Source organism: Maniola jurtina, chromosome 18 (genome assembly GCF_905333055.1).
Source record: "Maniola jurtina chromosome 18, ilManJurt1.1, whole genome shotgun sequence".
In the NCBI taxonomy this organism is placed as follows: domain Eukaryota; kingdom Metazoa; phylum Arthropoda; class Insecta; order Lepidoptera; family Nymphalidae; genus Maniola; species Maniola jurtina.
Genome location: NC_060046.1, coordinates 1,229,454 through 1,246,352, shown reverse-complemented (window position 1 = coordinate 1,246,352; position 16,899 = coordinate 1,229,454). Strand labels below are relative to the sequence as shown.

The 16,899-nt window shown below is 36.3% G+C and overlaps 1 protein-coding gene across 2 annotated transcripts in view; it reads left to right on the top strand.

The window, feature by feature from the left end:
* LOC123874524 (mucin-17) overlaps positions 1 to 16,899 on the top strand; it is an 81,272-nt gene that overhangs the window by 59,832 nt on the left and 4,541 nt on the right. For both annotated transcript variants that reach the window (XM_045919934.1, XM_045919933.1), the window contains 5 exons: positions 472 to 2,517; positions 2,659 to 4,160; positions 14,223 to 14,387; positions 14,894 to 15,130; positions 16,350 to 16,487. In XM_045919934.1, the coding sequence (XP_045775890.1) occupies positions 472 to 2,517; positions 2,659 to 4,160; positions 14,223 to 14,387; positions 14,894 to 15,130; positions 16,350 to 16,487 (4,088 nt within the window). The remainder of the gene's footprint in view (positions 1 to 471; positions 2,518 to 2,658; positions 4,161 to 14,222; positions 14,388 to 14,893; positions 15,131 to 16,349; positions 16,488 to 16,899) is intronic.

Here is a 16,899-nt window from a genome sequence, read left to right as displayed (position 1 = left end):
CTTAAACTAAGCTTTGCTAATTCTTTAAGTATGTATAGGGGTGCCATTGAAATGAAATTATACTCATAACAGTAAGCTTAACTTTGATTAGAGATGATTACTAATTTATTCAAATAAGTTATGCAATATATTTAAATAAAAGACATATTAAAAAGTTACAGTTTTAATTAACTCAACTCTTAAAAACATTTATAACAATAGACATGATATGACATATAAAACAATACTTTCAAAGTAAACTAAATTGTGAAATATCATATGAAATATTATCATGTAGCGGATACGTTTGATTTGTCAATATTTCGCCCCAGTTGCATGAGTCCGTGGTCTTAACGGGACTTAATGGGACTGTCAAAATGATCAAATAATCGTAGTATTATCTACCTACATGACAATAAATATGTCGTTAAACCATGATGTAAGCTTAAAAATAGCAATCATTAGTAAATTGTGAAATATATGTGATTTCAGGAGCAGCTTTAGTAGTAAACTTACTACTGATCACCAGCACAACTGTTAGTGCAAATTCGTCGCCGAACGAAACGACGCCTACAGAGTTGAACAATGACTGGAACCCGAGGTATGGAAAAGTTAATGGCACATCATGGGATGAGAAAAACAAATCAAAATTACCGGACGAAGCGCTCAACGAGCTAAATCCAAATGATTATTCAAGTGAAGAAAATTCAGAGAAAAATGCTAAATACAAGGACAGAGGAAGGGTCAAATATAATTTGTCCAAATCTACAACAGCTAGTCCTTTGAAAAGAGTAACTAAACCGACTGATGTTGTTATAGTGACACCAACTCCTGAAGTAAGAAAACCTGCGCAAATAATTGATAGCATGCGGAATTTTAAGACAAAGATACCTGCAGTAACTATTGTAAGCAGCACTGAGCCAATAAAGGCAGCAATACACGACGACGAGTACGATGATGAAGAGGAAGATTTAGACTCTTTTGAAAAATTTACATCAAGTAAATTTGATGATAGCAGTTTTTTCACCATTCCAAGCTTTGACGATGATGATGACTATAGTCATAGTACTAGAAAATATAAACATGGATCCGACAGACATAATAAACATGACTACAACACCCCGACATTCAGTAGTTTCTCTGACTTCTTTCCTAAAAATGTATACAGTCTAAACCAAGAAGAATCATACAATTCAGAATCGTATATTGATTTCGACTCTGAACTTACTACTCCTAAAAACAAGTTTTTTGATAATAAACATCACCAATTATCGTCTAGTATTGTAAATAAGGTAGATGCAGCAAGAGCTAAAATGCCGTTAGCTAATTTAACAAATGTCGACGACATGACAGAAACTAAGAGTTTTGATAAATTAAGTAATAATAGTTTACCTAGTAATAAATCAACTGTATTTATTAAAAATACCAAAGAGATACGTTTTATGGATAATGATAAGGAAGGGACTGCTAATAAAGGGCAATCTGATGTGCACGGTACAAGTATTTATTATGAAATGACGGTTTTGTCTACTGAAACTTACACTAATATTGACAAAGATAGTAATGACGATGATTGCGATGAGAATGAGCCCTCTGCAACTACAGTTAGTACACCTTTAAGAGAAGAGCTGGCATCGATTATGGCTGCAAAGCCGAATTTAGAAAGTTCTACAAAACCTAGCGTTCCAGATTCCGAACCAAGCCCTGTTTCTATATCTACAAGATCATCGAAGTTCTTCCCTAGTAGCACTCCCTTCACTGTATATACTTCATTAGGCCCGATGTCATATTCTACACAAAACATAATATCTTCAACAGACACTGCTAAATTATTCTCTAGCAACTATAATAGAAACCGAAACTATTCGAAACGACTCAATTTATCTGGTGCCAAAGATTCTCCTAATAGTGTTTTACCAACATTGCAAACATTGCAAGTATCACCGAACCAAGCCTACAGGCCACAAACGAGACGTTTCCACTTTACTACACCTAAAACAAAGCCAATATGGATGGCCCCTAGAAGAAACGCTACTAGAAGGATTCCTTCTACAATATACTCGGAACATTTTGATATTAAAGATAAAATATCGTCTACTCATAAACCAAAATTGCCGATTAGAATTGTATCAACAACTCAATCATCAGAACAAATAGATCCTATATCGTCTACCCATAAACCAAAATTACCGACTAGAACTATATTAACAACTCAATCATCAGAACAAATAGATCCTGTATTGCAAAGTGATGTAAGTAGTTCGCAAAAGACTGTTCATTCACCATCTATATCTGATAATACTATACCATCGTTATGGAAAAGAGGATCTGTAAAGTTTGGAACGTCTACCGCCAACTCTGCTGAAAAGAGTACTGGAAGTGGAATTAGTGATTTGGAGATTCCGCCAACGTTAACAGCTTGGGCATTGGCCAGCATGAGAAGTCCTCCATCATCGTCAAATGCTGTGGTAAATGCTACAGTATCAACACAAAAAAGCGTAGATGAAAACGAGTTGCAGAAAGTTGGAGAAGTTGTAGGTGAGTTTCTAGCCATTTAATTTTATTTAGCCTAGTACCCTTGGATAGCAAAAACTAGTAGATAATTTAGTATTATTGCTGTAAGTATAACATTATTTTTATTATAATCAATAATGTAACCCCTTTTTTATTTTGTTTCAGACAAGTCAAAAGAACCTATCACGAGTTCAACAATCCCAGCTTCTACTACAGCTGCAAATAGTGATTTTCTAACCAAAAATATAACAGAAATCTATCAAAATCGATTACCATGGAAGCCGATATCTCCTACAGTACCAGCCTCTGTGGAAACTAATGGAAAACCTAGTGAAACTAATTCAGAAAGAGTTCCTGCTGAAAGTAATATTTCTATCCAAAGTAGTCAAGAACCACCTAGTACGGAGCCAATAAAAACCAAATCATCAGATAGTGCTACAGAAAGCTTTAAAACTCCATCCTGGATTCCTGTTACGAATGCTCACAATCAGGTAACTGTAAACGAAATCAAAGAATCTTCAGATGTAAAAGTCATTCTACCGGTTGATACAACTAAGTCAACTGGCTTCGAATCTATAACAAAACTACCTGCAGAAATAACTACGCCTACAGACGAAACAGTAGCTACCTCAGAAGAGAAGAAGGAGACGACGACTGATTATGAAATTACTACAATCAGATTTACATATGTTCCGACTGAAAAATCTATTGTGGAGACTACAGCTGAAGACAATACAGAATGGCATCCTGTTTTCCCTACACGGACACATGCTACAACCGAGGAAGAAAACCCGATAACTACATACCGACCAAAATATGTGACCACAACTGAAATGTTTGAACAAACAACTTCTGCAAATATTGAGAGCACACCTCAAACAGATGTGTCCTCGCAAGATATAAAAAATTCTTCCCAGAAGGAAAGCCTTGCAACTGCTATTATTCCATTAATAACAACAACGTATGCTCCAACAACACCAACCATAACCACTTCCCCAGTGACTACAACAAAAGCAGAGCCTACCACAACAGAGCTAGTTGAGGCAACTTCGGAACCTACTACTGAACCTACAATTGATATAGTCACCTCAGTCACTAATACTACAGAAACCTACAGGCAGACTACTACAGAACTCGACACCACTACACCTGTAGAAACAACAACAATAATAGTCTCTGTAGCCACAGAAATAAACTCAGAAAGAGTTCCAGTTACCACACCAGTTCCAGATGTAACAGAAACAGTTGAAATGGAAACTAGTAAATCATCAGAAGAAAGCAGTAACAGCAACGAGGTTGTAGTAGAAGAAACGACCGAAGTTCCCCCAACTACCACTGACGGCATCACTAAAATCGAAAGAGTAGTAACTACGATAGAAGTCAGGTATCGTACGACGTCGGCTCGAACGACTACTGAAGTGGAAACAACGACTTACAAAGACGCCGAAAACGAAACGACGACGGTAGAAGTCACGACTACAGAAGACACGACAGATGAAACCACCAAATCTGTGAACGAGTTGGAGGATTTGACGAGTTATGCTGAAGATGTGACTACGGAAGCGTCGTCGAGGGTTCTGGAACAAGAGGCTGGGACTGGTGCTGCCATTGCGATCGCTGTCAGTACTATCGGTGTGATTGCTCTCGTACTACTTGTTGGATTATTGGTGAGTTCACTGTCATATTAATATAGAGATTCTTTTCTTAGTCCACTCTACTCACCTACAACTACTACAAAACAACTACTTATATCAAGTGAAATCAAGAAATGCGGGCTGATTCGCTAACTTAGGTTGAAATCTATGGAGCGCACTTTGAATTTGCTTAGAATTAAGTTTCAGTTAAAACGAAACAGATTTATGCCAGTGGTATAACGCTGTCTCGTTTTAACAGTGTCTTGAATCTGAGCCACTGCACATTTGAATGCGGAAACCAGTCCAGAGAGAAGAAAGAAGTCTGAGCCACGACAAAGTGCGCTCTATACATCTCAGCCTTAGTGTGGAACATTGAATGATAGCCCCCGAGCTCATTTGAGATTGGTTGGTTCTACATTGCTGCTTTACTAAGTGATATCAAAATAATTTTTCGTAAAAAACCTTCAATGGATTAAAATTAATGTCAAATGAACTCGGTGATCGATAAGTTACTTAGCAACATTGATAAAAGACCATCAAGGTACAATTTTTGACAAATAACAATAATGGTTAATATCTTATCATCATAATTTCATCTTATCATAATTTTGGCGGTAAATTAGTAAAAAAATCAGAAAAAACCTAAAAAAAGAAAAGAAAACCAAATTAAACCATCAAGAAAAGTTAACCTCTAAAGAAATATTTTTAAGATTGTAATTTTGCTTGATAGTCGAACAACAAGATATTTTTTAAAGATTTAATCGTTTACGATCTGTGTTAACGACAAAGTATGTTATAAACTGATCAATCAATATCGCCTTTTTCTCTTACGTCAAATTAGCGACCTAGCTCGGAGAAACACACACACACACACACATAATAATCATAATATAAGTACGTATAATGCATACATTTTGAGATTTCACTCGCCATTTTGTTTCAACTATTATGTCAAAAGTACGATTTTAGTCCTTAATGTAAAGGTGAGAGTTGTACTTTTGACCTGATAGCTGAAACTAGAGTTAAAATGGCGAGTGAGGTCTCAAAATGTACGCACCAATCTGCCAAAATTGTATGCCGTTGACCCCATTGTACACTCCGCTGAAATAAATACACACAAGGACAAAACGATTTAAATCTTTGAAATCATTGGACAGTAAAATAATTTCTCCTTGACGTGACGTTTCCCTCTTGCTTTCTATCTTCGATCTATCTATACATTTCTTCTCTTGTTCTAATGCTTCTTGCTTCCATTTTCCTCGTGTATCTCTAATCTTGACTCCAACGATGTAGTTCCACAACATAGCCAAAGTAATGTGCATAATATCTATAGTAACTCACGATAAATTATGCGCACTGCTTTGGAGACATTGAGGACATAGCCACTGCTTGCTGATCCTGAAACGTGAAACAAGAAACTTGAGAGTTTCCATAATGTTCTCAAAGGTATGTGAATTCTGCCAATCGGCATTTAGCCAGCGTGGTATATGGCCTTATGGCCCTAAGCCCTTCTCATTTTGAGAAGAGATTCGTACTCAGTAGTGGGCCGGCGATGAATTCAAATGACGATGGTACGCTAAAGTAAAAATGCAATGTTAAATTTTTATGGATGGCCAATTTTCTACTTAGCATCTTATCGGAAAGCTGAAATAAAAGAATGGATCCTAGAAAATTATTCTCCTTTACTTGAGAGGATTTCATAGAGTCGAAAAAATTAAAAAGAGATGAAAGTAATGAAGAAACCTACCTTATAATAAATTTCCATCTTGAGCTCTCTGTAACTGCTCCTGAAATGTATTAAGAAAATCTTTTTAATACGTAAAAAAAATTCGCTCGTTCCCATTAGTTCAACTCATTAGTTCAACCGTTGAACTAAAAAATTTGGAAGTAACCCTCTGTACCAAATTTCATATAAAAAATCGGTTAAACGGATGATCTGTTAAGAATCTTGTGGAACTCTTTGCAAATTCCATAGATATATACCTATTAGCTAACTGCGCAGGAGATTTTAAAGTGTAAGTAAGTAAAACAACTACTTACTTACCTATAAAACGCGCAATCAGCTAAACTAAATCATTTCTCGCAAGTAGTAATCGCACAGAGGAACACCAACGGTCATTTCATGCCATAAAAATTCCTTCACCGGTAACCCGATGACTATTATCGCCACCCGACACCGCTTATCGTGTCGCTAGTGGGAACAGAGAACTGACTCGATCGCTTGATTGGCGAACATAATAATAATTAAAACTTTATAAAACCGTTGAGCTATCATAGCCCGGGGAAGTAGCGAAATTATTTTTAGAGCTAACTACATCTATATTAATTTTACCTATATAGTAAAAAAAATTGGAAAAAATAACCAAACATGAAATAAAACAAATTTTTGAGCATTTGCTCAACCGAATATTTGGGACTTCTTGCTTGCGTTAGGGTCGTCAACACAATATCCCATAAGAATACTTAATCACATAATTATTGTCTATTCTGTAACAATGCATCATATGGCATAGTTTACATTTTCCTAACCTTTCTCAACTGCACCATTATAATCATATTAGTCTTCATTTACGCACTACTATAATATGACTCATGAATTCATAATAATCTAGTGAGTGACTTTAAAGTTTAGTGTTTAGTCTAGATATTAATTCTTGAAGAGTACAACCAATGCCTAAAAGTCAGTGCCATAATAATGAAGTCATCGTGTAAAGAGGTTCGAATATTTTAGTATGGAGCCCGGTCTACCTACATGTCCGCCATTTTATTTTATTTTCAAAATAGCGGCCATGCTTAAAACCTGCATTAATCAATAGCTAGCACCAAAACAAACTAATATTGTACGAGACAAAATCTTCCAAAGTGTAACGTTTCCGAGATATAAGCTATCAAAGTTGTTACAGGTGGAGTCATCAGTTCAACAGTCTAGCAACCAGTACAACTTCATAGCTTATATCTCGGGAAAAAAAGAAAAATAGCGGCCTACTAGGTAGGCCAACATCTTCAAAGCCCTTTCTTTTCAAACAAAAAATATTTAAAGAACACACAAAAATATAAAGTATTCAAAAATTAAAGTTTTTGAAAAATTGGGTTTCATGCATCACACATCACATGTAAAACATCATGGTAGGTACAGTATAAAAAATCCGATAGAATATAGGAGCTTATAGGTAACCACGAGCAGATAATTTCAGTTCAAAGTTAAAAAAAAAAATAACTCACCTGGTTCGTCTTCTTCACACTCGTTTACACTAAAAAGTTAAAAGTCACAAACTTCCTACAACTTTGTTGTGATAAAATTGTCAAATGGGAGAAAAATATAATTATACTTTGTGTAGATAAGTAATACCTGATATAGTAATGAAATATACACAGTTTAAAAATAAAATAATTACTTAGTAAAAAAATAAAAATTGAGATTAGGAACTAAATATAATAAAATATTATAATCGCTTATTTAAAGGTATATTACATGAAATTGTCAGGGCTGTGCTAAATAAAAAAAATGTTATTAAATAAATAAGTTATAAAAAAAAAAAATATTTTAAATTATATTATATGAGCATAAATATTATTTTTAGTAGAATTTAAATTAAATAATATTACTTACTTCACTTCCTTACAGTAAGGAAGTTAAATAAGAGCATGAGTGAACAACAGAATAAAATAATACTTAAATAATAGAATTTATAAATATATTTATAATAATATAATATTAAATAAAGTAAAGAAGTGAGTGACCTTTTTGGCGTGCGCAGGAGTAGTGTCGCGAAAGTAGGAAAGGGCCGGCCCGAACGCTCGAATTGGGCGAAGCTAGGGCTGCACTTGACTTTTATGGCGAGGCGACGCTGACAAGAAAGTTTTGCCTTTAACTTTTTAACCGACTTTAAAAAATATAATGGAGTTTCAGTTCAATTTATGTTAGTATTTTATAAAATTTCATTTTTTGTCTTATACTTTAGTGCTTTCAAAGGCAAGGAGCGGACTGAAAACCAAAAAACCAAATCGTCAATCGAGCCGAGAGGAGACCCGTTGTCAGTAGTAATATTGACAACGGGTCTCTCAGATCGAGTAGGGCTTCAAATACCACAGTCCACGTGGTCAAGTCAGATTGGTATCCTTCACACACCTTTTCAATTCAATTCAATTCAATTTTCTTTATTATCTTTGAAAACATTATGGAAAACTCTGCCTCGTGCACTACAACCACACTGTTTTTTCACCGTTCAAGCAAGTCAATAAGTGTTCAAAGATTAAGTACTTAATACTTAATTTTACAGTACTACCACTTTGAAAGTTACGGCGATGTACCTGTGCAGAAATCTTATTTTCGAACACCGCGAAAATATCTCAGCTAATCATAGCGCGCGTCCGTCCGCTATTGGTTGTTGCCTGCCTGCCATGTATTGTACGCGCGAATTATGAGCGAGATAGCACGCGACTCTGTTCTTCTTGTGTTTAAAATCTTAACGTCAAGTAATGAGGTCTGTATTTCATTAGTGTACATAACATTGTACTTACCTACACTTGGTTTTAGTCGGCATTAGATTACACTTCTCTGCGCAAACGAATTTGCTGAGGCGACTTACAAGAGTGGTAGTGTACCGCCCGCCACCCGCTAGAGTAAGCGACTATGGACGGGTGCAAACCTTGTCACTGACCCTACTATTTTTCATCCCTATTAAACGGTGCAATACTTTCGCACCAGTCCTCATTCCATAGGTTCTAAAGTCCTTAGTAAGCGAAGTCGCCGTATCGCGACGTAGAGGATGTTTTTACAAAGTGAATTATAAACAACACTCGATGATGACGGACCTTTGGGCACCTTTCCATTGACTTATCCGAGACGACACGAAAAGGCATGAAATACCTAGTATATTATTGTCTAGGTCGTATATAAAGCAATTGCCGGTAAATTAATATTCTAGAAGGACGAGGCGAAGCCGAGGACTTTTAAACTAAACGAGGCTGCTCATTGCTTGAATTGCATATTTTTTCTCGTATTTGCGAGAAAAAATAAACACATGAATTCAAGAAAAAATATAGCCTATGTCACCCAGGCCTTTACGACGAATCAATTGACACCTCATTCATCAAAATTGGCCCATTAGTTTAGGTGCTACGGTGGAACACACGGAATCTGGATACAAACATACATACATTCATACATACATACATAGACTGCTAAAATTATTACCCTTCCTTTTGGCTTTGCCGCAATTGGGTAAAAAGTTACATTGAAATAATATACTTAATTAAAACTTTTGCTAAGTGAAATGTAATACTGAAGTAATTCTTCTTTTTTATTGTTTTTAAAATGTATCAAGCCAATATAAAAATGGAGATTTTATTCAGCTCTATTTTTAAAATTCTCAATTTTATGACTAGTTAATAACTATCCATACTAATATTATGAATAATGTTCAAACTCAAAGTCTAATCGGTCCGTCATCTATACTCTAAACTATACTAATAAATAAAATTGGAGTGTCTGTCTGTAATTTCAAAATAACTACCTGATATTAAGGTCATATGGTTATTTGAACGATACTATAACTGAATCACACGTTTTTAAAATTTTTGTCTGTCTGTCTGTCTGTCTGTCTGTTTGAAAAGGCTAATCTTGGGAACGGCTGAACCGATTTTGACGGAATTTTCACAAATAAGTAGAGAATTGACCAGGGAGTAACATAGGCTACTTTTTTAACCGACTTTCAAAAAGGGAGTTGTGTTTTTCTAACTATGTACACTGAAATCTCCGAGATTTCTGAACCGATTTGCGTCATTTCTTTTTTAATCGATAGAGGAACTTTGCGACATTGTTTCATAAAAAATTTGGAGTCCAACTCCTCAATCCTGATGCTGCAGGGGATCTGACCAATCCACGCGGGCGAAGCTGCGGGCATCAGCTAGTTAGTCAATAATTCAATCATCGTCAACATCATATCTATACTAATAAATAAAATTGGAGTGTCTGTCTGTAATTTCGAAATAACTACCGCATATTAAGGTCATATGGTTATTTGAACGATACTATAACTGAATCACACGTTTTTTAAATTTTTGTCTGTCTGTCTGTCTGTTTGAAAAGGCTAATCTTGGGAATGGCTGAACCGATTTTGACGGGATTTTCACAGACAAGTAGAGAATTGACCAGGGAGTAACATAGGCTACTTTTATAACCGACTTTCAAAAACGGAGTTGTGTTTTTCTACCTATGTACACCGAAATCTCCGAGATTTCTGAACCGATTTGCGTCATTTCTTTTTTAATCGATAGAGGAACTTTGCGACATTGTTTCATAAAAAATTTGGAGTCCAACTCCTCAATCCTGATGCTGCAGGGGATCTGACCAATCCACGCGGGCGAAGCTGCGGGCATCAGCTAGTGTAATAATATACTTACCGTGGTACAATGGAAACTGAAATAGGTCATCATAAATTAAGTTCTGAAGTGGTGGCAACCCTGGCCATCGTCGCCTTCTCACCTATAACTCGTAAGCAGTTCTTGAAGTGTTAATTTGAATCTTAAACTTTGCGATAACGAAATATTTTTATGGTTCGCTCTCATATTACCATGTGAATAAATAATGTACGCGTACTATTCGTTACAAATATGAAGATCATGGACAGTGTAGGTACCTACTTCGACTCTCATAATATCATGTCTATCAAGTATCAACCCTTTGAGGAATTATTTTAATAAATCAATGTCAAACCTTTTATCAAAATTTCATAAGCAACATTTTCGCTTGGTTTGTATTTTTATGTTTGCATAGAAGTACTTATATACGTTACTTTGTAAATGTAGACGTTCATGATATACAAGGTATAGGTTGCGACAGGTCAACGTGGCAATCGGGGTATGAGGTGAGTCATGATGGGGGGATGACACCCCGCACACCCACCCAGCACTATCCCGCACCGGAATAGCGCGGGGGCTGTGCGGGTGTGCGGGGCATCTCCACCCCGTTGCCATGTCGACCTGTCGCGAACAATACATACAATCAACGCTCAGCTCAAACTGACTACTGGACGGATCAGACTCATGCAGAGAGCTATTTTGACGTAGACATCAGTTAAGAAAGGATTTTGGAAAATTCAACCCCTAAGGACTAATAGTCTACGCGGACGATGTCGCAGGCATCAGCTAGTGTTACAATAAAACTTATGGCCTTATTACTGTACAAATCACCCCGCGTGGAACGGTGCCAAGAATGCTGGCTTTGTACAGATAGGCTGATCCTTTGCGCAAAAAATGAGCCAGTCTATCTCAAATCAGAATATCTTACAATTTTTAAAAATAATAATGGTGTCTTCATATATGAAACGTATAGTATGAATATGATATTATGAGCATTGATCTGAAGTGTTTTTAGGATTCCGTACCTCAAAAGGTAAAAAGAACCCTTATAAGATCACTTCGTTATCTATCTGTCTGTTCGTCTGTCTGTCTATCCGAGTTTGTCAAACAAGGGAAATCAAACCCAATAGGATACTTCTGGATAGCCCAGAACCATAATACTTGTCAGGTAGCAATGTCTTATAGCACATTTAAAGGAGAAAATTCGAAAACCTTGAATATGTGTATATCACAAAGAAAAAAAATTGTAAAGTGTTACGACAAAATTATATTTTTACTAAAATGCGTCATAGATAGCGCTGACCGTCATTAAAATATGTATTCTATGACCCGCGGTACCCGAGGTAAAAGTGCGCGGTACGGAACCCTTCGTGTGCTTGTCCAACTCGCACTTGGCCGGTTTTTTTTTATAATTTACATTTATGTTGGTAATATTTCACAAAGCATTTTCTAGCTAGGTGAGTTACAAGAAATAGTACTTTGGTTTAATAATAATTAATTTCAGTGTGCTAAATAATAATTTAGGTGTACTTAAATCTATTTAAAATAGTAAAGTAAATCTAAACAAATAGAATCCTTTAACCATTTCGACGTTAATTACAATAACTGTGCGAAAATTATTTTTTTTTTTACAAAAAAATATAATTATGTATGTTAGGTTTTTATTTTTGTCGTACATAATATTTACATAAATCTTATTTTCTAGGATAGAAAATTGAAAGTGTCTAGACAGCCACAAATGGTTGTTTAATGAGTGGTTGTTTAGTTAGTGAGAAGTTATGTGAGTGAGAAATATTCTTATTTCGGTTATCTCGGTAGGTATTTAAAAAATAATAATAGAATGAATTAAATTGGCAAAAACAAAAAAATAAAATAAAAAAAAATTAAGTTGACAAGTGACAACCCTGTGAATTAGATGAATAAAAGCTTTTCACAGTATGTTGATTGAGCAAAATCCTCTGCTGAGCTCCAACTGATATGTTACTTTGTTGCATGAGAACATTATACATAGGTACTCGGGTTTTTGGGGTTCCGTACGTCAAAAGGAAAAACGGAATCCTTATAGGATCACTTTGTTGTCTATCTGTCTGCCTGTATATCTATGTATATTTTATTTAACATCAAACCAGTGCCTAGTGTAACAAAAGTTACTCCGTCTCTAGTGAAGTTATGTTTTTACTACTTAAGTTTTCTATTTTAAAATTCTTAAAGTATGCTTATCTTGGTCTAGGTATGTAGAAATCATAGAATTGAATAATTAAATTGACAAAAACCGGCCAAGTCCGAGTCAGACTCGCGCACCGAGGGGCCGTACTCGGGTATTTTTTCCGACATTTTGCACGATAAATCAAAAACTATTATGCATAAAAATAAATAAAAATGTATTTTAGAATGTACAAGTAAATCCCTTTCGTATGATTCCCCGTTTGGTATAGTTAAATTGAAACGCATTTTAATTATTTTTAAATGATGTAACCACAAATTCACGGTTTTCAGATTTATTCCTTTACTTGTGCTATAACACCTACCTAGCTGCCTAATTTCATGATTCTACGTCAACGGGAAGTACCCTATAGGTTTTCTTGACGGACACGACGGACGGACGGACAGACAGACAGACATACAGACGGACAGACAATAAAATGATCTTATAAGGGTTCCGCTTTTCCTTTTGAGGTACGGAACCCCTTAAAATGTAAAAAATACAGTATCAAATGACAACTCTGTAAAATAAATAAAATGAATGGTAGCTTTTCTCAGTAGGTGGGTATCTATGTTGATTTAGCAAAAGGTTCTGCTGAGCTTACAACTGATACATTACATGGTTGCATATGAAGAATATGCTGGATAACTTACTTCAATGTTTACATATTGAAGATTGAACTCAATAATTATAAACTTAGTCGAATACATTAGGTACAGCAGTAAATAAAAACTTCCTGGGACTGTAGTCTGTACCTACTTTTGAAAAACCTTTTTTTTTAATTCATTATAGGTAAGCGCTTGACCACAATCACACCTGATGGAAAGTGATGATGTGGTCTAAGATGGGACGCGTTTACCTAGAAGGTGCCTATTCACTCTTGTTTTAAAGATACCCGGATTGTAATTGGTAGGAAGTTTTTTGCCAATACCACGGGCCAAAACTAATGTAGCATAGTGAAAATAATCCACCCCACAGGTACTAATGATATACGAAAGTGTCCATCCATCCATCTATCCATCTTTTGCTATTTTTTTACGATCCATCCCTTTAACCGATTTTAATAAAATTTAGTGCAGAGTTAGTTTTGTCCCAAAGACGGACATAGGCTAATTTTTATCCCGGAAAGTTAAAAAGTTCCCCTTCATCCCACGGGATTATTAAAGGTCCATTCGTATAACCAATTTTTATGACATTTTATAAGATATCTCTTACAAAAGTTGCTTGCCTACTTTAACTTTTACAATGCATTTTCTAGTTCTAGAAATGCTATTCTATTGCCGCATTTTTAGTATGCGATATTATATTCATCATCACCGCAATGAAATTTGGCGGTTTTTATACTAAAAGCTTCTCTATCTTATAAGCCTTCGAGCCTCTTAACTTTGGGTAACTTTAAACCCTGTCCATCTCCTTATATCGTCCAACCTGGAGCGAGCTGGTTGTCAATCATCATTATTAAATTTTTCTACATGAAGTGGAAAATTAAATATGAATAATTTAAATAAAAAACAAAATATGGTTTTCAGTTGGTAGTGCGTCGTCGCGGTCGTCGTGGCGTATACGCGCAACGCTGCACGCCGGTGTCGCTCGACGCGTACAGCCTGGACAGCGTCAGCGTGGGGCACAGGAAGGGCAACCATCGCCTGCGAGCCAGCAAGAGGAGCTACGGCAACCCCGCTTACGATGACGAGGTACCTACAAGTCAATAGGTATATACGCAACCACATGTTCTGTGTACGCAACGCTGCACGCCAGTGTCGCTCAACGCGTACAGCCTGGACAGCGTCGAGGTATCTACAAGTACATAGGTACCTTCTTCTTCTTTCTTCTTTCTGGGCTGGTTTCCGCACTTAAACGTTTCCGTCTGTTGTGCGTGTACATAGGTACCTATATACGCAACGCTGCACGCCGGTGTCTCACGTTTTAAAATCTCTGATCAAATAATATTAAAAAAACGAAAATTAAAAAAAACATCAAATATAGAGGTCTGTCTGAGGACTTTTCGCTGTTTTATGTCTTCATTGACTCGACTACAAGCGCTAGTCTATAAAAAAGTAGTTTCCATCTTTGACTACATCGTCATCCCTTACCACCACGTGAGATCGGTGAGATCACAGTCGAAGGCTACCTTGTTATATAAAAAAGTTCGAGTAGAAGAAAAAGTTCTAGTAAAAGAAGTACCTATTATGTTTTCCAGGTCACCTCCCACCCAATGCAGTACCCGGCGCTGGCAAACTTCGCGTTAGACATAGACTCAATAACAGCAGAGTTCTCCGAAATACCCTCAGTGACTGTTCGCCCGGATGAGGTTCCCCCCGGTTGTGAGGATAAGAACAGGTACTCCAATGTTCTGCCGCTGCCTGAGACCAGAGTGCCGTTGAGGAGGATTGGCAACGACCCTACTACGGAGTATATTAATGCCAACTATGTCACGGTTAGTAAAACATTTGTTTCTTGGTTAGGAATAATCATGAGTTGTGGATATTTACTTTGTTGAGAAGTTCATGTCTTCCTCCTAACTGGTGCTGGAATATAGGGTAATAAACTAACTAAGCTGAGATAGCTAAGTAGTTAGAACGTCCGCCTCCTAATCCGAGATCGGGGGTCGATCCCGGGCATGCACCACTAACTTTTCAGTTATGAGCGTTTTAAACAATTAATATCACTTGTTTTAACGGTGAAGGAAAACATCGTGAGAAAACCTGCATGCCTGAGAGTTCTCCATGTTCTCAAAGATGTGTGAAGTCTGCCAATTCGCATTGGGCCAGCGTGGCAGACTGAGGCCAAAACCCTTCTCATTCTGAGAGGAGACCCGTACTCAGTAGTGGGGCGGAAATGGGTTGATCGTGATGATGATGATGAAACTAACTGCTGGCCGTTTGGATTAGGTCACTAATAAATATCCTATGATTCGATTAAGAGTTGAATAAGTGTAGAAAAAATTAAATGGGTAATAGAGCCTAGAACAGAAGCTTGCGGCGATATAGTTCTCCTTTTAATCAAAATTCTTCGGGATGCTACTTTTATGAAATAAATAAATTTTGATTTTGATTTTTTGTTTTTATTGATTTGCCATTTGACCGGGCATTTTAACTAGTTAAACGTTATTATTTTTCTTGTGGAAAGTTTCAGCTATCTAGGAAAGTATCAAGCAGACTCTTTGTAGTTTCAATTTCTCATAACTCTTTAAGTATCTTTGCTTATCCTCAGTTGAGAAATTTGGTTGAGATCCTAGTTAAGAGGGCTCTCTCCGTCACTCGTTTCCACTCGTTTCATACAATCGTAGTTCCAATTTCATTTGAATATTAAGCAACCAAAGTCCATGAAATTTTGCAGACATATTCTAGAAACTAATATCTATGTCTGTGGTTTTCCAGATTTCTGTTAAAATATTCGGTTTCAAAGTTACGCGGTTTTAAAAATTTCATACAAATCTTTGAGCCCCTTTAATTTTAAAACTACATATTTTTAGAAAAATCTAAAACACCACAGACACAGATATTAGTTTCTAAAATATGTCTGCAAGCATGAGCAAGTGACGGAGAGAACCCTGTTACGTATCTTTGTTTACCCTCAGTTGAGAAATTTGGACGTCATTTGTCAAGAGTTTATCAGAATAAACCACGGGTTGTAATTGTTTTATTTGCTTCCAGGGTCCTGGCAACATTCGCAACTACTACATAGCGTGCCAGGCGCCTCTGCACAACACGGTCGTGGACTTCTGGCGTATGGTCTGGGAGCAGAACTCGCGAGTCATAGTCATGCTCACTGAGTACATGGAGAACGGAGTTGTAAGACCTTTTTACTTACGCGGGCGTGTAGGCGATGCGATTAAACCTTTTTTGTTAAAAAATAAAAATAGGATGAAAAACGTACTTCATGTCAAATTTGGAATATAATGACGTTCAAAGTTTGTTTACTTCTTCTCTTACGAACAGCCGCTGACAATGGTAGCTCTGTTATAATATTTTCACGAAACATCATGAAATACGTTTTAACGCCTTTACTAAATTACTGAGACTTTCACTATCCTCTACAAAGTTGGGGCAGTTTTATAAGTATCTGTGTTATTCCTTTGAGATCAAAATAAGAAAAGAATTTTTAGGACCCTCGCAAAATTTTCTTTGAATTTATGCGATGCAAAACATGGGAAAGTTATTAAAACATCTGTTTTTATTTTCTTGTATTGTAATTTCTCTAGTT